Source organism: Esox lucius, chromosome 4, assembly GCF_011004845.1.
Source record: "Esox lucius isolate fEsoLuc1 chromosome 4, fEsoLuc1.pri, whole genome shotgun sequence".
Lineage (NCBI taxonomy): Eukaryota > Metazoa > Chordata > Actinopteri > Esociformes > Esocidae > Esox > Esox lucius.
The window spans coordinates 27,204,483-27,227,095 of record NC_047572.1 but is presented as its reverse complement, the minus strand read 5'-3'; the positions used below and the strand labels follow the sequence as shown (position 1 = coordinate 27,227,095).

Genomic DNA, 22,613 nt, shown 5'->3' with positions numbered 1-22,613 from the left:
CAGAAAAACAGTTATCCCACAGATCTAAAACACAGGGATTAAGGATTAACCTAAGGTTACCCATCAGACGAGCCTGGAACGCCGAACCACCTATGTTGCAATGATGCAATATGTACTGGCAGAAATAGTACCACTATGTTGCTGACCGATGATGACAGAACTTATTTCCAAATCAGGTGATATTTCCTCCCCCAGTACAATCTGGGGCAAGGCTGTTGGACCAGGCCACACTGGAGGACTTAAGTGTAGGAGAGAATGAAGTCATTCAGTCACATCACCAAGTCAAAGGTACTGTAGACAATGTACAGTCTGTCTGTACCGTGTGTGTGTGTATTTAGGGGTGAAAAGGAAAGCCTAACTACTCCATGGACTTATAATGCCTCATGAAGCAGTCTCATACTTAAGCAATGGGGCACAAGAGGGTCTGGTATATGGCCAATATACGTCTGAAGGCTGCAAATATATAAAGTGATGGGTGTGATATAAGGCCTCATTAACCAGAACTTCCAACAAAACAGCATTCTGGTTAGGGTTAGCACCTTCTGAAGCACTGTTATAATAGCTTTTGAAGCAGTGTTAGAATGCATTGGGTGAAGTCTTTCATGTGGTGGGAAGGTGTAATGACTGCACTCCTTTATATCATAAACCTCAATGGCATTACAGGGAGCCCTAAAATGTAATTCTGCTTATACTCTTCTTGCGTATGCCTCTACCAGCTTTGCACATCTGGATTTTGGCAGTTTCTTCCATTCTTCCGTGCAGATCCTTTCAAGGTCTGTCAGATCTGATTTTCAGTGTTGGTGAACTCCGATCTACACATCTCCCCACAGATGTTCAATTGGGTTCAAGTCGTTTGGTTGGGCCACTCAAGGACGTTTACAGACTTGTCCTGAAGACTACCCATCAGTGTCATGGCTGTGTGCTTCGGGTCATTGTCATGTTGAAAGATGAATCAGTCATGTGCGATGTGGATCAGGTTTTCTTCAAGGACGTCACTTTATTTTGCTCTGTTCATCATTCCATCAATCCAGACCAGTCTCACCATCCCTACAGCTGAGAAGCATCCCAATAGCATGATGCTCCCCCACCAATCTTCACTGTATGGATGGCATAAGCTAGGTGATGAGGGGTAGCTTGTTTTTGCCAGATTTAGCGCTAGGCATTCATCCCAAACTTACAATTTTTTCCTCATCATACCAAATACAATTTTTCCTCCTGCTTCCACCATCATTCAGACAGCATGTCATATGCCCATGAGTCAGAAAACTATAAAAACATTTTTTTTGCTTTGTCGTTATGGATTACTGTGTGTAGAGTGATGGCATTTTGATTTTAATTAATCATTGATAGATTAAGTCAATAACACAAAATATTTAGAGAAAGTGGATGGGTCTGAATATTTTCCGTAAGCGACAATTTCACAACCACTGGACAACATCCTGGTACACAATTAAGAGAAAAGGAAGCTAAGGCTAAGTATGCTTCATTCGATTTTATACAGCCTGACCAAAATGCTCTGTAGGTTTTGTAATGTAGCCTACATGTACATCTATGTGCGGTTTTTAACGCTTGTATAATAAAATCCGCTGCAGTATGAAGAGGGTATTTACGGAAAAGGGTTATCAAATAAGTATCCAGTGTACGTGTATCTGTTAGGTAAAAAAAAATTCTTCCGGAATTTATCCGTGGCATCTCAGGCGTTAGGACCTTGAAACCAACTCCATGGTGGAAGGGCGTGTATGCAGACTGAAGGTGGTAGGAGGCATATTGCCGGACGTTCGCATTCAGTGATGAGTTTCTGGCAGTGGCAACAGCGATGTGAGACAAGAAGTGTAGCTAAGCTAGAGAGATAAGACGAATCCCAGTTCAATAAAACACCTCGTCTGAATATAATCCACACAATTTGTTAAACACTACAGGACCGCACACAGTGAACATGTCGGTGTTGGCTCTGCAAGAGTATGAATTTGAGAGACAGTTCAACGAAGAGGAAGCCATACGATGGATGCAAGAAAACTGGTAGGCTATAGATGAAATATCATATTGATGTTTAGAGAACTGTTGGTTTGTAATATCCTTATCAGTTAATGTATACATAGAAACAGGACATGGTGTAATTATTTGAATAGCCTTAGCTATTTATTTATGGATTCTGCTGACGTCTACTTTGCATATTGCTTATCCGTTAACCTTTAATTAAGCTTTTTTCTTATTTCACTATAAAGACAGTGCCTTGGTTACAACAAATCAAAGTAGTGCATCTTAGTGGCCGCTGCTCGACTAGTTGGGTATCCAACCTGTTTTTAAGGCATCAATTTACAGGCATTTAAGGTGATGCGGGCAGAGCTACCACATCTGTCTCTTCAATGAGAATATATTTCTACCCTACATCCTTACATTCTCCGCAGCCTAATAATTCCCCATACCACCGTAAAGCTTTGAATGAAAGAAACCCTACAATAACTAGGCCTAGGGTCGATTGAGGCAGACCATAAGCTCATTACTTATCGACTAACCCACCGTCCATCGCGCTCCCAAAAAAAACCCCCGAATAGCCTACCTCTAGGCCTACGTTACTAACAATCGGTCATGTTTCTCCGGCCAAACCGCCAAAATATCTATGAATATGTGTTCTCGCTTTAGCAGGCAGGGCTAGGCAATGCCCTTGCCAAAAACCTAGCCCAGCCCATTATTAGGTCTGTGATAACCAACACTACCACATTCCAGAAGAAAAGCTAGCCAAATTATAGTCGAAAACCGACACTGCATACAACTGTTGTACGTTCCTTCTTTGGCAAAAGCTTGTTTAACACACGCACAGCAAAAAGACCGCGTAAGATCGTAATGCAAGATAGACTCAGTGAATAGGGGTCATATAAACGTGGCATGGATGCTAATCGTGGCCACAGACAGGTTATGTTAGATGTGCCATCATTCATTTTCTCCTCAGCGTAATACCGGTAAGGGACTTAGAAACGATCCTGCAAGTATTTGAAAAACCTTGAATTGACCGGGAGATAATGAACGGTGTAACGGGGCGGCAGCAGCTTTGCAGTCCACATTAATGCTAGATGGGCTGTTATAGGTTGGCCACGGACGTAGGAAGTCGACGAAATAAATATGGTCATTGTGAATAGTAGAAACACCTATTTTGCCATCAAACACTTCATCAAAATAGGACAGGATGAGCCCAAATGTGTCCCTTTTCAGAATCAAGCGCGTGGAAACATTGTGCAGGAGCTGTCCATAAGTTGGTACTGCCAAAGGACCAATAAACATGATCTTGTGATGTCTGCTGACACTGTGGTAGCGAATCACATTGCAGCTGATCTGTTCCGACTTCTAGCAGCGATGTCTGCTCTAATATAGTGATGGACATTCCGAATTACTACAATGAACTGAATCATTCAGTTCCGTTTGGTTTTAAGGTGCAGATCTTTTAAATCACAGATTTGTTTAGCGAATCTTTTTGCCCATTTGTTCTCGTTGTTTAACAGGTATTAATAAATTACATTACTAATTTCAAACATTGCAATACATATTATAGGTGCTGTGTTCTGCTGTTAATGTAAACTAGATGAAATGCTATGAAAAACTACAACACCATTTCAATGGGAATAAAAACAGACTGCAAAGATGTGCAAATCATTTAAACCCTATATTCAATAGAAAATAGTACTAAGACTACACATTAAATGTTGATACTGAAAATTTTATTGTTCCTTGGAAAATATATGCCCACTTTCAATTTGATGCCAGCAACACGTTTCACAAAAAACCTGGGACAGGGGCAACAAAAGACAGGAAAAGTTAAAACAAAAAATATCTCGGTGGAAAATCTCACAACTAATTACGTTAATTGGCAACAGGTCAGTAAAATGATAGGGCATAAAAAGAACATCCAAGAGAGGATGAGTCTTTCAGAAGTAAAGATCGGGAGGGGTTCACCACTCTGTGAAAGACTGCATGAGCAAATAGTGCAACAAGTTAAAAAAAAAGTTTCTCAACCTAAAATTGCAAAGAGTTTGGGGATCTCATCATCTACGGTACATAATGTTATTATAAGATTTTGAAAATCTGGAGATATCTCTGTACACAAGGGACAAGGCTGAAAACCAGTATTGGATGGCCCTCGAGGCCCTCAGGCAGCGCTGCATTAAAAACAAACCGGATTCGGTACTGGACATAAGCTCAAGAACACTTCCGAAAACCATTGTCTGTGAACATGGTACGTCGCTGCATCCATATGCAAGTTGAAACTAGCATGCAAAGAAGATACCAGATATAAACAAGATCCAGAAACGCCGCCTTCTCTGAGCCTGAGCTAATTTAAGATGGACTGAGGTGAAGTGGAAAACTGTCCTGTGGTCTGACAAATCAAAATGTAAAATTATTTTGGGGAATCATGGACGCCGCATCTTCCGGACAACATATGCTGCCTTCCAGACAACGTTTTTTCCAGGGAAGGCCTTGCTTATTTCAGCAAGACCATGACAAACCACATTCTGCATGTATTACAACAGCCTGGCTCCATAGTAAAAGATTCCGGGTGCTAAACTGGCCTGCCTGCAGTCCAGAACTGTCACCCATTGAAGACATTTGGCACATTATGAAACGAAAATAAGACAAAGGAGACCTCGAACTGTTGAGCAGCTGAAACCATACACCAAGCAAGAATGGGAAAACATATAACTTTCAAAACTACAGCAATTGGTCTCCTCAGTTCCTAAATGCTTAATGAGTATTGTTGAATGAAGAGGTGATGCCACACAGTAATAAACATGTTCCAAGTTTTTTGAAATGTGTTGCTGGCATCAAATTCAAAATTGGCATTTTTTGGGGGGTATTTTTACAAAAACAATAATCACCCATAATGAAAAAATGTGCCACTGCGACCGGGTTAATTCCTAGTTACATATGACTACAGTCATGACCAGGAGTTTTCAGTCCGTCACAGGGGTCATGACTGTAGTCATATGTAACTAGGAATAAACCCGGTCGCAGTGTGTGGTTTGTCAATAATCACCCATAATGAAAAAATGTGCCACTGCAACCGGGTTAATTCCTAGTTACATATGACTACAGTCATGACCCCTGTGACGGACTGAAAACTCCTGGTCATGACTGTGATCAAGAATCCCACACAGGGTGGTGAAGTTTGAACCATCAGCATATCTGGGTTATAATCAACAATTGACAGCAGGGGTTTTCATATCATGTCACTTCACTTTCTAGCGACCCCTGGTGGTTTTTCGGATGCCTGCGTGCTAACTCTGGTTGTTTGACTGGTTGTTTGACGGTTCCCTTTCAAGAGTGTTGGTCCCTGCTGACGGATCTGAATGAGCACGCTGTGTGATTTGAAGCCACACTGCTTGGTGAGACTAATCTGGGGTGGACACATCGCCCAGGCTTTTATTGTCCCGAGTTGCTGCAATGAGACCACAATCACAAATTGGATATCACTGTATTGGTTGAAAATGGGGAAAAGGGGCATCATTTAGAAGGAATACGGTAAATATCACATTGATAACATGGATTATAGCCAAATGTAGATATTATAAGCCTGGTGTTTCCGGTCGAAGCCCATGTTGCCCAAGGTTAAGAACATGCTGCAAATTGAATGAACAGATGTTGTTACTATGCAATAACCCCCCCCCCCCCCCCCCCCCCCACTTCCACAAAATGTATTGAATGAGCTTACTGTAAGCTGAGGCCTACCTATCCCCGATGGGAAAAGACAGGAGAAGTTTAACGGTAGACTGCTAGAGTCTGCAGGACCTTACAGTTAATTGCCTCTCTCGCTACCATTCAAAATGGACCAGAGTTCAGTACTATTCAGACAGTTTGGAATGCATTTGTTCTAAATTAGTTCTAAATGTATATCAAGTTTAGGAAAGACAGGGTTTTCAGGTAAATGTTTGAATTATGTATATATTATGTTTCAAACAGTCAATATTTTGTATATGCTTTATGATAAGTCTTATTACATATTATTCACAATATGCAGTATGCAGTTCACATGAGTGCACAAGGTGCAACGTTTCCTTTAAAAACCTCAATTTCTAAAAGTGTGTTAAACACTGATCAATCATCTTGTCAGAAGATACACCCTATAATGCTGAGAAGACGCTTCACGGCTACTCAGTTTCAGGTCTGTATGTATGACTTTATTTATTTCAGAATATTTCAAGAATAGTTGAGAATCAGTAGTTGGAAGTTCGGGAGTGATGAGGTCATCCTCCTTCTTTGTTGGCATATGGACCTGTGCTCGGTTGGTCTGTGAAACCAAAAAGTGTATCTAACTGACTTCTCTTTATTTGTGGTATATGGGACATCTTGTACTGTGTTAGTTAACTTTGTGTCAGGGTCATTGACATCCACAGCCTTCTCAATGGCATTGCATCATGACAGTTTAATGAGTAGGTACAAGAATTGAGGCAATCAGTTATGACTTCCGTTCATGTACAGTAAAGTGCGCGTCAACATGCTTTTTCTGGTTTTGACAAGCTTTTCGTGGGTAGAGCCAGTGGGGAGTGTTTTCTTCTTTGTTTTTGCAGCATAGCATTTAAGAGTTTTTTTAATACTATGTATGTTTGATGAAAATATATTTGAAAAAAGTGAAAATAGGGTTGCAGAAAGGCATTTGGAAATACGCTCTCATTGGGTGGACTGCATAACCAAATTCTTAAAGAAATGTAATTGTTTTGAACTATTGATTTGAAAATCTTCAAATTCACAGCAGATCCCTTGAAAGGTTGAAACCTAGGAAGAAACCCAGAGAAGAGATGAGGTCTGAGGGCTTGGCAGTCGTCTTTTGACCTTGCCAGGTGGAGATCCATGACCTTTTAAGTTCACTTTGTTCTTCAGTATATTTACACTCGTGCAGGGAGAACAAAACCTGTTAAAAAACAACTAGGACAGATGATGAGCTCTTAAAAATTAAGTTTTCCCCAAACGTTGCTACATTGTTTTAAGTAATCTAGGTCTTTCCTGCCTCCCGACTATTGGTATTTTCAGTTATCCAATCAGGAGAGAAGTTTTAATGTTGATATCTGGCTAGTCACCACTAAAATCCCGGTCTAACGTTTTAGGTACTGGTTACCCCTTTCATGAATTTATAAATTTATATATTTGACATTTTGATTATGGTTTGACCACAGAATTGTAATGATTAGAACATGCATCATTAACTATGAATCAAAACTGGGTCGATATTCAGAGGTTTACAAATAGTTCTTTTCTCTGTGTTATGCACCTGATGAGACGTTGCTCCAGTGACAGAAAAGACAATCTACCAGGGACTGCTCGTTCTCAGAATAGCATCATAACATGTAACTAGAACATTCCCTCAGGGCTTAACCCTAGTAGGCCCCTCTAGAGATGTCTGCGTAAACAGAGATGGAAGTGTGAGTGTGGTTTTGTGCACACACAAAAACACACGGATCAGACCATGATGCTGTGTACAGTACAACCCAGCTAGCTACCTGCTTGCAATGAACCACATGTTTGGTGTCTTTGTCCCATATACTGTCTCTGGCTGATACTGAAATACACACAGGGACATACTCCTGCTGAGTAATTGTGACTTAATTTGCCCACAGAGGTCCCTGTTGATTAGTTGCGTAGGTTGTGGAGTGTATTTCGTCATTGAAACTCTTAATGGGCTTCCAAGCTATTGGAAACCATCCTCCAAAGCATGTCATTGTACAAAGCAGGAGAGGATACAGTGTTAGCTTACTTATCTAGTATGCTCTTTAGCCAAGTACTGGATGTTTCTTTCAAAGTATAATGGTAGATTGATTCAATGCTCTGATTAATAATGGTGTTACTTGTAAAACATTGGGGACATGCCCATCACTTGTATTTTAGGGATCTACATTGAACAAAACCGCTTAGGAACCTGTTGGGTTGAGTCTTCCCTATTTACTGGAGTAATTGTTTCTCCTGCAGTATCATGTTACGAATACAGTCTGGTCACCAAGTCTGCCTGCTCCATCTTTGTCCAGCTGCCAAGACCAATTGCAACTTTTTTCCTGTTCTTTCTAGAGCTTCAGTCACTATGTGGAAAGGAAGCCCAGCCTGGAAGACAGTCCTGTTAGAAAGGTTGTAAAATGTAGGTGTAGGCTATATCCTGATTATCAGCTGGGATGTTATTTATGTCGTATTGCTTATCTTTTCAGTCTATTGTATTATCTACAACATTTCTTAAGGGCAACATGGTTCATATTTACTCAGTAAATATTTGCAATTTCCTGAAGAAACATCCTCTCGCCTATACCAAACGCAGCATTATCACGGATTGTGTCTTAAAGGTTACAATATAATTTTTTGCAAACGTTAGGTCAGCTAGCTTCCTCAAGGATTTAGACTATTGCCTCCTGGGAATAATGCTTCGCGTGCAACTCTCGCAGAAGGACAGGATGCAATGATGGTGATAGCCGCTGACATCACCCCGAGCCCCCCTTTGGTTTCTTTGGGAAAGTCAGGATGTGGCAAAGACTGGGATATGGGGTGACGCCACGGAACATTTCTCAAGTGTAACAGCCCCAAATTTGACTCTGCCTTGTTGTCAGCCCTCGTCAGAGAGTCGCAAGTCAAGTCAAGGACTGTCATTCCATCCTGAAGTCAATTTAAAACTGTATGGTAAAAGGTTTCCTAGATTTCTGCAACTGGCCATGAGGTGAAATATACATCTCATCTCTATGCATCAGTCTGTTTACTCCTGATCTGCACCAGGTAAAATGCCAATGTGTCTCATTCACACCTGTGGAAACAGAAATGCAAATAGGTCTCATTCACACCTGTGCACAACTTTTCTTTTCTATTATTAGTGGATGCAGATCCATCTTTCCTCAGACCTTTAGAGAGTACGTTTCTCTTTCACTAAAGACCCAGAAGCTTCCGGGTGTGTTTGGATCATGTTCTGTACCGTATTGGTTCTCTACACACTCTTTATGAAGTAGCCTGGTAGTGGCTTGGAACTGCTGAGTCAAAATTCAGAAGCTTGCGGCTGTTGGAAAAATTAAATAAAAGAACGAACAGTTCATATGAGGCTGGGCAGAACCCACAAACATACAGTCAAACTTTATTAACTGGATATGGTAGCTGTCCAGAGGTGGAATCCAAGTGTTTACCAATCAAGTACTGTTTATCAAAAAGCACCCACATCATAAATTAGGCCACAGACAGTATATGTATAGTTCAGCAGCAGATGAAGTGGTACAAGCTGCGACTAGCCCACTCTGTGAAGAGTTTAAACCCAATATATTTATGCGCTAAACACAATACCCAAATGCGCAGAATTTTCTGAATTTATAGCCAAAATTATCCTTTTTCCCCCTTAAGGTCAGAGAACAGATGCGTCCAAGTGGCCTCGTCCTATAAATAAACTGGCCACACACCACCACCCTTTAATCCTTTAACGAGCTGACACTATTATCGCCAGGGCCAAACAAAATCATTTGCCTTGTTGTTTGGTTATAATCAGCTCAACTGAGATGTACAGCGAAGCTAACAATGCTAAAGTGTATCACTGATATCCAACTCATACTGTCCATTGAATGCACTGCATTTATATTAAAAACACTCAGTCATCGCATTGGCTTCAGACGGTAACACATTTATTTTTCTGATCTGTAATATCCAAGGCCTAGTTCTATCTTGGCTGTATGTTGCAATTTGGTGTGCCTCAGGGTTGTCTGGACGCAGCCCTTGCTACTGTGCAACCTTCAAACAACCAAAAGCAAGTGATAGGACAAGGCCATTCACCCTGAACAGATTTTGTTTTACCGTGAAGGCAGATACATAACCAAACCCTGACACACACACACACGCTCATCCACACACTGCAAAGTCAGTGTTGCGTAAGGGGTTGAAATCTCCTGCTCCAGCTAATACAGATCCAAGTTACATAGCAGGTTAGCCAGCAGCTTTGACCCTACCAGCTAGGGGGAGGGGAAAGTCTGGAAGGCCCAGACTAGCCTACTTATTTGTGGCCTTTTTGGAAAGTGCTTGCAGATCTAACCAGACATATTGAAAGGCTCCTTTGCATTAGATAAATTGAGGCAAATCATTTCATTACCATTGTCCAGCATGGGTCTCGTGTGATTTGTGCCTGTAGTTGAGATTTGTTTAGAGATCTGTTTACCTTTTTCCATAATCTCTGTCAAACAGGCCACTTAGACTGTTTGCATATTTGCCGAGCTAGATAAGCCCCAAAACCAAGGGACATATCTTCCATAAGCAAGTGTTCATAGTTACAGTCAGTGACTGACTAAATGATCCAATATTGTCTGATCCTACTTTATGATTACATAGTTATTTGTTTTGACATGAACTCTTTAATATTAAAAGTTATCAAATGTATCACTCAAGCCTATAGTTCAGTTTGACAGGATGTCCTGATGCGCGTTGCTGACATAGTAGGGAATGTGCTTTTTTTTCTCGCCCTATCAGAAAGCATTAGTTCAGACCCTAATGTTTGCTTAGCTCGTTCAGCAGTTCTGGTACACAGACGTGGCCACCGCCCAACAAGTCTTATCCAGCGATAAGGGAATGCTTGGGAGCTGGCTGGCTCTCAGCAGAATCCATGACTTGCAAAAAGGTTGAGTTCAGTTGGATAGCTCTCGGGGGTGTGAAAGGTGCAATATACTGCACATGCTAATGAAGGAAAAGTGCTAACTGTTATAAAAAAACAGTTTTACAGTTGTGCACATAAGTGTGCATACCCTGGCATAAATTGTGAAATGTTGGCATTGATTTAGAAAATATGACTGATCATCCAAAAGATATGTATTTTATTTAAGGATAGTGATCATATGAAGCCATGTATCATCACATAGTTGTTTGGCTCCTTTTTAAATCATAATGATAACAGAAATCACCCAAATGGCTCTGATCCAAAGTTAACATACTCTTGAATGTTTGGCCCTGTTACAGACACACAATGTGACAGACACACAGGTTAAAATGTCAATTAAAGGTTAATTTCCCACGTCTGTGGCTTTTTAAATTGCAATTAGTGTCTGTGTATAAATAGTCAATGAGTGTGTTAGTGCTCACGTGGATGCACTGAGCAGGCTAGATACTGAACCATGGGGAGCAGAAAAGAACTGTCAAAAGACCTGTGTAACAAGGTAAAGGAACTTTATAAAGATGGAAAAGGATATCAAAAGATATCAAAAGCCTTGCAAATGCCAGTCAGTACTGTTGAATCACTTATTAAGAAGTGGAAAATTCAGGGATCTCTTGATACCAAGCCAAGGTCATGTAGACCTAGAAAGATTTCAGCTAAAACTTCCAGAAGAATTGTTAGGGATACAAAAAACCATCAGGTAACCTCAGGAGAAATTCAGGCTGCTCTGGAAAAAGACAGTGTGGTTGTTTCAAGGAGAACAATACGACGAGAAATACGACGAAAACGAAAATGAGCTGCATTGTCAAGTTGCCAGAAAGAAGACTTTACTGCCACCAAAAAGCATGGTTACAATATGCCCGACAACACCTTGACACACCTGAACAGCATCTGGCACAAACTAATTTGGATAGACAAGACCAAAATAGAGCTTCATGGTCACAACCATAAGCGCTATGTTTCAACAAGGCCTATAGTGAACAGAATACCATCACGACTGTGAAGCATGGTAGTGGTTCACTGATGTTTTGGGGGTTTGTGAGCTCTAAAGGCATGGGGAATCTTGTGAAAATGTATGGCAAGATGAATGCAGCATGATATCAGAACATACTGCCAGACAATTTGCCTTCTTCTGCACAAAAGCTGCGCATGGGACGCTCTTGGAATTTCCAGTACGACAATGACCCTAAGCACAAGGCCAAGTTGACCCTCCAGTGGTTACAGCAGAAAAAGGTGAAGGTTCTGGCCATCACAGTCTCCTGACCTTAATATCAGCAAGCCACTCTGGGGAGATCTCCAACGTGCAGTTGATGTAAGATGACCAAAGACTTTGCATGACCTGGAGGCATTTTGCCAAGACAAATGGGCAACTATACCACCTGCAAGAATTCTGGACTTCACAGGCAGCTATTACAAAAGACTGCACACTCTCATTGATGCTAAAGGGGGTAATACACCGTATTAAGAACTAAGGGCATGCAGACTTTTGAACAGGGGTCAGTTCATTTTTTTCTTTGTTGCCATGTTTGGTTTTATGATTGTGCCGTTCTGTTATTACCTACAGTTGAATACGAATCCCATAAGAAATAAATGACGTGTTTTGCCTGCTCACTCTTTTCTTTACAAATGGTACATACTATACTACTATACTACTGGTATATTACTAATTATCCAAGGGTATGCAAACCTTTGAGCACAACTGTACTTACATTCACGAAGAAGAAAGAAATCACATCTACTTAAATCACGTCCATGGTTTAACTTAAAGCTTCCATGTGTAAGGTTGGCTGTGATACATTCACTTCTTTCACATTTAATGATTATTTTGAATCAGCGTTATGTAGCCATAAATGCAGAGATTCATTGTAAAGGAGGAAATCTTGGGCTAGAAGAACACTGAAAAGCTTTCAAAACCGCATCAATTACCAATCTTTCTATCACACCGTACCAGCATTATCAGTGTATCCATGCCAGCGATGCGATTACACAAGTTGATTAAATTTAAAATGTTGTATAAATTAGCCTTTAATAAGCACTGTGGAGTTACCCCGACTATCAGCAAAGCCTTGTCAGGCAGTGAAAATAATTCAGCCTCAGGTACTGCTTGTTTAAAACCATCGCTGATTTCAGTCAATTCTGAAGTTGTTCAATTGGAACCGATAGTCAGTGGCAAACGGGTTATGGATCCTCTACATATGGGATTGACATATCCAGAAAAGGGCACGTAAACTAGTTATATGAAACAAGTAAATAATCATGAATAAGATTCTAACAAGTGACAGTGGTAGGCAATATAACAATGAAAATAGGCACAAATTGTGCCATTATTTTGGGCATATGTAACAAATATTGCAGAGATATTGTCTACAAGCCATATTGTTTGACTTAAACATTGGTATGCACATTTATTTTGACCAGAAGATGGTCCTTTTTGTGGGAAAACACATTAGACATTTAAAAAAAAAAAAAAAAAAACACACTTAGATGACAAACACTCTCTTCTGAGTTGCTGTCATAAACTGCACTGGAAATAAAACTTGGTTTGCTAACTGCGATGCTAACTGGTAGTATACTGCTTTAGCATATTTCCAGTGCAAATTCTAGTTGTGTTACGTTTATGACTGTCAACCAATACACAACAATTTGTCTTTTTTTTCCTGAGAAACCTTTATAAACACGATTGGAATTTATGCCAGATTTACATGCAACTGTATAATCCAGCACGTACACTCTGGCCAACTACCACTGTTGGGCTTGTAGGGTGTCCAAGCGACTACACATGTTTTGTAGAAAGCGTGGAGACCAGGCAGTCCTATCTGACAGCCCAAATCAAATCAAGCGGCGCAAAACGAATTTACCCAGAACCCGGCAAGACCTCTTTTATAATTGTTTTCTATAAAAATGCAAGGTGATTTCAGTATTAGTTTGGGACTGAGACAGCCTTCTTTAATTTTACATCCCACGGCCGAACGACTTGTGAACCACTGGTGTAGAGTTTCCTGTCAGTTGAGTTTTCCAAAAGCATTGCATTTTCGTTTTATCCGGTCACATTTATCCCATCACAAAAAAAAAAAAACAATGCATTCCGCAGGGGTGTTTGAGGTTAACACTTCATCTAAATATAACCTGTGTCAGGTCGATTTGTGGATCATCCCTGTTAGATGGGTGTAGAGAACAAATAAATCCATCTCAAATAAATAAGTCCAGTGCCAAGAACGTCTGATGTTTTGGAGTTGTTTGAAGTGCAGTGCATAAATCTTATTTCAAGTACATATAAGTCTACTGGATTTAGTGCCCTTTCACTGGTGTTGTCATTCCTATCTCGTGCTGTTGACCTGACAGTGCTGATCTGCTAGAAGTTGCTTCAACTCACAGAAGGGGATCAGCTTAAACTCCCCCAATCAGGGGCGCAATCAGAAGCAGACTAGCCATCTGGCATTTTGGCAAATACCAGATAAGCTGGTCCATGTTTAGCCTACTGTCCCTGTCTGACTGTTTTTTGTTGTTGTTGCGCAACATTGTTATTATCAGGACAGTACAGATTTTCTTTTTAAATGTGTGACCGTGTGTGTGTGTGTGTTGGGTGGGGGTGTGGGTGGGGGTGGAAATGTATATGCCACTATGGTGTTGTCGAGGACAAGAGATGGGCCGTCATGTTAGAAATTGGGTTTCCACCCCTGCTGCCAATCTTAACTATAGCCAAAAAAGCTGAACTGACCAGAGTTTAGCATTTGGGGGGGGGGGGCAATTACAGTGTCCTCTGAGGGACGGTTTGGTGGACAGATTCGTGGAGGTTCTCCGGTGACCTTGATTTCTTTAGTCCAGGACCAGACTTAAACTGAGGTACTGAGAGGGGCAAGAGACACATGCAGTCCCAATAGAAGCAACTGATTCGAATGCTCTTGCCACTTACTGCTTCTACGAGGCATGGAGGGATGATGTGAATTCACACTGACATCTCAAATGAATTTCCATTCCTGGAGGCAAAACTTGGCCAGAGCTGCCCCAATCAAGAAGGAGGCAGACACGTTTGTCAACTTTGACCATGCCTTGGGTCTTCTCCAACCTTGCTGTGTTTTTGCCAATAGTTATGTCGCCCCTCGTGTTGTTGTACCTCATTCCGACTAGCATTTTAGCTACTGGGCCAAACAAGTTTCAGTTCTGTACTGTATCCAGTGTTGTTTCTGGGAGCTGTGCTGAAAAGGGCAATGTGAAAAGACAATATCTGACCTGGCAGTTTCATTTGGTACATTAGTGTGAAAATAGTTTTTGGTTCTCTGCTTCTTAGTATTCACATCCCTGAAGCTTCAACTGTACTGTTCTGAGGAATCAAACTGGAGGCCATTTATCATTGTGATCTTTAACCTCTTTAGACATTGTGTGAGGAATGTTGGGGTTGTTGCTCATCTAGAGTTGGCACTGCCTCGCTAAGTAATTGCTTACTCTGAACTCTCCATTCTTCGCCCTTGTTTATTTGCATCAAAACAATAATGTCATTCTGCACTCCGAACCATGCCATCGTTGTGCGAAGCAGCGTCTTTAGACTTTGACTGCATTGCTTTGTCCTTTGTTAAATCATTTATCAAGCCTGCATGCAAACACAGATGGATGGGTAGCATTTTTTACAAAGTGTAACTCATCGTGAATAACAGTGATGTTCTTTCAGAATATTCTTTCATCATTATTACGGTAGACTTGGAAGTAAAATGGGGTTGGTGATATTGGAGCCCAAGCTAGAAGCCAGACCTTGCAATTAACCCAAAACGAAAGATGCCTTCTGCTAATAGAAATGTAATCAATGAAGCAGAACCTCAATATTTAAACTGACTTTGCTCTTATTTGTACTTACTCCCAGAATCCATCATTCTGCATCATCAGCAATCCAAACATAATTGATTAAGTAACATTCCCTTCTCTGCTTTCTTTTGTCCCACCATGCCCCTTCATCGATCAAACTTAGTATCCAAACCTTCAGATGTGATGCCGTCTGCGCTTCATTACAATGCAGAGCATGTCAATATTTCGCCCATTAGACTGGAACATTCCGTGTTTCGTCCGCTGGTGTTCAGTGGAAATCTAGTTTATCACCCCAAAACCTCAATCTATTTTATGCCTCGTGTTGTAACACTTTGACAGTCTACCACATTGCTTTATTTCCTTTACAGGAAGAAGTCCTTCCTCTTCTCAGCCCTCTATGCTGCCTGTATACTAGGGGGCCGCCATGTGATGAAACAAAGGGAGAAGTTTGAGCTGAGGAAACCACTCGTGCTCTGGTCGCTCACTCTGGCAGTGTTCAGGTAACATCCAGCAGACAATAAGGTCGGTCTGGTAGTGGTTAGAGCTCCATGTAGCTCAGTAGCTCCGATGAAACATCAGGGTTGAGGGTTTCAATTCCCACAGGGTGCCTGTATAGACAAGAAAACTGTGAGCACTCGCTTTTTTATGTTGCTCTTTACAAGTGCGTCTGCTAAATGACTTGTAAATGTAGATGGTCGGGCCGGTAATCCGACCATCTACCAAGGCAGGAGTGACTGAACTTCAGGGTCCTTGGGTTTGACCAAATGCATTCTACTAACTGTTCTCTGTGTGTCCCTCTTGCCCAGCATATTTGGTGCTGTCCGCACTGGAAGCTATATGACATACATTCTGATGACCAAAGGGCTCAAGCAGTCGGTGTGTGACCAGAGCTTCTACAATGGGCCGGTCAGCAAGTTCTGGGCCTACGCCTTTGTGCTCAGTAAAGCACCAGAATTGGGTAAGATGGCCAACTGCTACTACTTATCTATAAACGCATCAATTTACTTATGCATTGTAGTCATTTAGCACATCTTATCTGACCAACTGGAGAAATTAAGTAAGTGCCTTGTTAATGTGAAAACAGTTTGGCTCTGAAAGGTTACACATGAAGACATCAACACGTAGACCTTTACACATGAAGACATCAGCACGTAGACCTTTACACATGAAGACATCAACACGTAGACCTTTACACATGAAGACATCAACACGTAGACCTTTACACATGAAGACATCAACACGTAGACCTTTACACATGAAGACATCTACATGTAGACCTTTACACATGAAGACATCAGCACGTAGACCTTTACACATGAAGACATCAACACGTAGATCTTTACACATGAAGACATCTACATGTAGACCTTTACACATGAAGACATCTACACGTAGACCTTTACACATGAAGACATCAACACGTAGACCTTTACACATGAAGACATCAACACGTAGATCTTTACACATGAAGACATCAACACATAGACCTTTAAACATGAAGACATCAACATGTAGACCTTTACACATGAAGACATCTACAGGTAGACCTTTACACATGAAGACGCTGCAGTGTCAGACATATGACAAGCAATAACACCAAAAATAATTAGAAGGACATTATTAATATCTTTTTGACCTTGACTGGCCTGTCACCGCAAAGGGTCATAGTTCGGGTGACCTTTCCCTCGTCCCCCCAAAAGTCTGATATTTTTTGTGTCTGGGAATAAATTTTCTGCATCTGTGGTCCTTTTGTGTTTGACCAGACCTCCGGTCAGTGGGGCTCCACACCCTGTCAGCTCAGTACAAACCCAGTGTGAGAGCTCCCTCTCAGGGGCGCTGGGGGGGTGGGGGCCTCTACCCCTAACTTGGCTCTGGTTGGGTGCTGTCCAAACTTGCTGGCCCATGACCAACCCACAGAGGCCTAGAGCACAGCAGCCACGTTACTGTAGGCTCGGCACTGCTCGCTGTAACAGAGACTACTGGGGCCTGAGAGAGATGGACCCTGATGATGCACAAACACGCTCTCTTTTTCACTCCCAAAGACTCACACATGCTTTTTTCTAGCTTTGTGAGGACCAATAATTGAGTACCATGAAGAAAGCTAATCCTGTAACCAATCATAACCACAAGCCATATTTAGTAAAAAATATGTTTTGTAAGGACAAACCATTGTCCTCACTTCTATATTGTCTATTTACTTTACTAGAAATATGGTACTGTGCAAAAGTCTTAGGTGCCTGAAAGTCAAACTAAAGTAATTAATTTGGACAGTACGTGTTTATTTTTAAAATGATATGTATATTATTTTCATGTAGTCATATATATTATATATATATGACCGTTCAAAAGTTTGGGGTCACTTCGAAATTTCCTTGTTTCAAGATACAATGTAGACATTGTTAATGTTGTAAATAACTATTGTAGCTGGAAACGGCAGATTCCTTATGAAATGTCTACATAGGCATACAGAGGCCCATTATCAGCAACCATCACTCCTTTGTTCCAATGGAACGTTGTGTTTGCTAATCTAAGTTCATAATTTTAAAAGGCTAATTGATCACTAAAAAACCCTTTTGCAATTATATTAGCACAGCTGAAAACTGTTGTGCTGATTAAAGAAACAATAAAACTAGACTTTTTTAGACATACTGTAGTTGGGTGTCTGGAGCATCAGCAAGGCCCAGGCTCAAAATGGCCAGAAATAAAGAACTTGGTTCTGAAGCTTATCAGTCTATTCTTGTCCTGAGAAGTGAAGGCTGTTCCATGTGAGAAATTGCCAAGAAACTGAAGACGTCATGCTATTCCCTTTACAGAACAGCGCAAACTGGTTCTAACTAGAATAGAAAGAGGAGTGGGCGGCCCCAGTGCACAACTGAGCAAGAGGACAAATACTTTTGCACAGTACTGTACATACTAACATAGAGGTAAAGGGCAAACGGAATTATTGTGTAGTTTTACCTGTTCTAGCAGTTTTCACATTTCACTAATTAGTCAGACGTGGTACATTAAGATGAACTGCATCCAGAAAATGCATCTGCCTGACCTAGATAGGGTTCTATCCGTGTTTCCAACACCATCTACTTGTTATATCAAATCTATCAAATGTATTTTATGAAGCATTTTTTAAATCAACAGTTATTACAAAGTGCTTTAAGAGACGCCCAGTCTGAAACGGCAAAGAGCAAGCAATAACAGGGTTGATGCACAGTGATTTGGAGAAACCAAGAGAGGAATCAGACTCTAAGGGGTGGGCAGTCCTCTTCCAGCTGTGCTGGTTGAAGATTTTAAAGAGTACAAATTATAATACTGAATAATTGCATGCGGGCTGTGTCCAAATTCTATAAAATGTGGTTTTCCTGTCAAACCTGTTACTCAGACATCTTACCCCAGTGTATGTTTTGGGCCCCATTTCACAGAGAAAAGCCAAATATTTTTCCCCAACCTTTGTAACAAATATGCCCTGGAGGGTGCTATGCTCAGAGGCATCTTCTGTATGTTATCTTGAAAGTACATCTACAGCATAAACATTCTGTATGAACCATATTTATCTATGATACAATTCAGACCAAGATGTGTATATTTTTTCAATATCTTTAAAATTAATAACATTGCACACATTTCATTAATAAAAAAAGTAACTACTACTTTTTAAAATACATTTAATGTTCAACTTCACATGTTTTTTATTTGCATTTATTTTATTATGTACATTTAAAGATGTATACCTCTTTACATTAAATGTTTTTATTGTTTTCCAATTAAGATAAATGATGAACTTAATAATGGAAGCCAATTACAGTATGAAGTTGGGCTGCACGATTAATGGAATTACGGTCCAAATTGCGATGTTGACATGTGCAACAAAACCAGCTTTTGTGATTTTCTCCATTCTTTCACACTTGGTTAACAGCCGAAATGAAACTATGGTATCTATCTCATCCAAGGAAACATGCTAGGTTACATTAATTCACTACACAGACAGACAGGGCACTCGTCTGCATGACATGAGCATGATGACTTAATCACAAAAATCAATCTGTGATGTTTTTATGACACTTTTCACTCAAATTAAGATTTGTCGACATTGGTATGTCTTTTGAAATCCAATGGAACAGTAATGAGTAGACCAGGTTCTTGCCTAAAAAAATAGCACTATTACTTTTCTCATAACTACTTGACAATTATTATTACAGATACATTGCGCCCTGACTAGTTGTGACAATTTGCCCCATAGCGAGCTTTGCCTTAAGCAAGAGTTAGTCTTTGTTTCTTGGCTATTTGCATTGTTAGTTCAAATGCTTGATAATGTTTTGTCAAGCATTTGAACTAAAGTGTTGGTTTGAGTTTGAACTGTCACTGCTAGCAGATACCTCTGTTTCAACCTAGCGAGTGGAGCGGACACACTGTCCCACACAACAGCATGGTTATTAAGAGTTTCAGTTTCAAGGTCGTTGCCTGCCGACACTGGAGAAAGTATTGCTGAGAAAGTCTATCTGTGTATGTGTATTTGTCTGTCTGCCTGTTTTTCTGTGTGTGTCTGTATGTGTGCGTATTTCTTTCTATTTGTCTCAAATTTTTCTTGCAATTTCTTTGCCCTCTAAACCATCTCTCTCATTCCCTTGTCTCTTGCATTTTCTTGGCCCTCTCTTTCCTTCTGTTGTGCCACGCCCCCCCCCCCCCCCCCCATCGCTCCAGGTGACACCCTGTTCATCGTGCTGAGGAAGCAGAAGCTCATCTTCCTCCACTGGTACCACCACATCACGGTACTGCTCTACTCCTGGTACTCCTACAAGGACATGGTGGCAGGTGGCGGATGGTTCATGACCATGAACTACCTGGTCCACGCCGTCATGTACTCTTACTACGCCCTGAGAGCGGCTGGCTTCAAGGTCTCCCGGAGGTTCGCCATGTTTATCACACTGACGCAGATCACCCAGATGCTGGTGGGCTGCGTGGTGAACTACCTGGTCTACTCGTGGATGCAGCAGGGCCAGGAGTGCCCGTCGCACGTGCAGAACATTGTCTGGTCCTCGCTCATGTACCTCAGCTACTTTGTGCTCTTCTGCCAGTTCTTCCACGAAGCCTACATCGACAAGACCAGGAAGGCAGCCGCTGCCAAGGCAACAGCCGTCTCGGCCAGGAAGGCCCAGTAGGCAGGATTTGGGAGGGAAAGAATGCTGACAGGTGGACTTTGAAGGGACCAGTGACCGACGAGAAAGGGGGGAGAACTATTGCAGAATGGACGGAGGATGGATTGAGGGATGGGTGATAAACGGATGGAGGAATGATAAAAGGGTGAGCTGGTGGGAAATAAAAGTTGGGGCTTCTGTCTTTTTGTGCTTTAGCAATACTACTAATGCGCAGGCGTCAGATCCTTCGCGTTGACGGAGGAGCCATGTCCTGAGAGCTGCACTGAAGAAAGTACTATCCACCAAGGCAGCGAACAGTCAGTGTGTCCTTATCCGGGTATTTCTTTGGCTCCCACCTGATTCTCTACATTTATGATAAAAATATAAAATAAAATTGAAGGGACAGTTGAATTTATACCAGATAAAGGAAGATCTACTTAAGTTACTTGATGAAAAGGAAACATATTGGTACTCATGAAGAACTGGGTGGCTTAATGTATGACTGAAACCATCTAGGTGTGTTCTGTCAATGTATTTTTCTTTCTTGTTCTTTATTTCGGTTTTTTGGCACTGGGTGTGTGTGAAAGATAGACTTGTGTATGACGGCTGCTACGTGTTCACTGGATGACTTGGCCCGACAGAGCGAACAACACTGGAACTTCTGCATTCTTCACTGCAACACAATATTTTCTCAGGTCTTAGGTTTTTCTGTATGTTTTCTGATAATATGCATATCATCATGATAAACAGCTTAATACAGACCAGATATGGGCTTAAACTGTGCCTAAAGGCATTACGAGGGGGTTGGGTGCCTAGTTACTTTGAATCTAAAGGCATAGATTATGGAGAAATTGATACATGAAAAAAGTCAGTTTCCCATTTTGAAAGTGTTTCAACACTTTCGGTCTTCATGAGCATGATATCCTGCGTAGCCTAATGACCAGATCCAGCTCCTAATCTATGTATTGTCAGTTTGAGCTCAGAATGATCAGAACAAGTTCTGCATGTCATACATTTAGCCCAACATGTACTACCGTGGCTGTTAAGGTGCGGCCTGTATTATCCAGTCAAATCCTATGGCTTTGCATAGGCTCTAGTGCAATAGCAGCTGGCTCGAGTCTTCTTGATACCCCTCTTCCCCTTCCTGCTTGCCCCGCCCCCACTACAAAACCATGAGCCTATGAGACGTCTTGCACCTTGCATCCTTGTAGATCATTGGGTGGCCCTGTTCAGCAGGATCACATCTTCAATGCATAGTGGGTACATTTTGGCCAACTCTCCGATCATTATACGACAACACTTTTACCCATGACACATTGCAGTATTAATCCTGTTTGACACTGCCAATAAATCATGTGACCACACTATGTGTGTGGCATGCTGGGAAAAGGACTCTGATAATGACCTGTTCACTTGCCTGTAATGACCTCAATGACGCCAACTTTATTGGAAAGCGAGCTGTCATTCATTTCCAAAGACGTTAATGAAGGAACGTGTCTCAGAATTATGCCTTGACACTGGTGTACATCTAAGTGAAAGTAAAACATACTTGTGTTGAGAGAGTAAAAACATGCAATTGTCAAAATTCACTGTTATAACTTTTAAGTAACCTGTATCTTTTAATGGTCTTTGTTGTGCTATTGTGTTCACAATGTATCAATGTAAAGCATTGTTGCTAAAGAGGATATTAACTTATGAACCATGAGTGCAAACAAAGGAGTGTTATTCTGCTTTACATTGTCCTATCTGTTTATTTTCATACTGTCCTTGGCTTTGGCATCACAGATAACAATCCTTCCTATGATTTGATCAGTTACTCATTGGTGATTTAGTACTATCTTAGTAAAAGTAAAGGACTTTTTATAGTGTGTTTCATGGTGTGTGTACACAGATATTACTACAAATTACTACTGAAATGTCCAAAAACTGGCTAAAACTGACCTGAATGAAACAGTGTTTTTTTCGGGGTTTAAGTGTTAGTTGTGTGCGACACTTGCAAGCCAGTTGTAATGTTTCACTCAAAGACTGGGGCCTAGTCTTCAGTGCCTAAGTAA

General features: G+C 41.1%; 1 protein-coding gene across 1 annotated transcript; it reads left to right on the top strand.

Annotated features, from left to right (window-relative positions):
• The first annotated feature begins 1,705 nt into the window (after positions 1-1,705).
• Positions 1,706-22,429, top strand: elovl6 (ELOVL fatty acid elongase 6). The gene is made up of 4 exons (XM_010899687.3): positions 1,706-2,019; positions 15,799-15,930; positions 16,237-16,388; positions 20,126-22,429. The coding sequence occupies exons 1-4, from the start codon at positions 1,937-1,939 to the stop codon at positions 20,581-20,583; spliced, it is 825 nt and encodes a 274-aa protein (XP_010897989.1). The 5' UTR covers positions 1,706-1,936; the 3' UTR covers positions 20,584-22,429.
• Positions 22,430-22,613: the final 184 nt, after the last annotated feature.

Coding starts and splice junctions, on each gene's coding strand:
- elovl6 (XM_010899687.3), top strand. CDS start 1,937: ATGTCGGTGTTGGCTCTGCAAGAGTATGAATTTGAGAGACAGTTCAAC. Junction 2,020..15,798: donor CGATGGATGCAAGAAAACTG/GTAGGCTATAGA, acceptor TTTCCTTTACAG/GAAGAAGTCCTTCCTCTTCT. Junction 16,389..20,125: donor CAGTAAAGCACCAGAATTGG/GTAAGATGGCCA, acceptor CCATCGCTCCAG/GTGACACCCTGTTCATCGTG.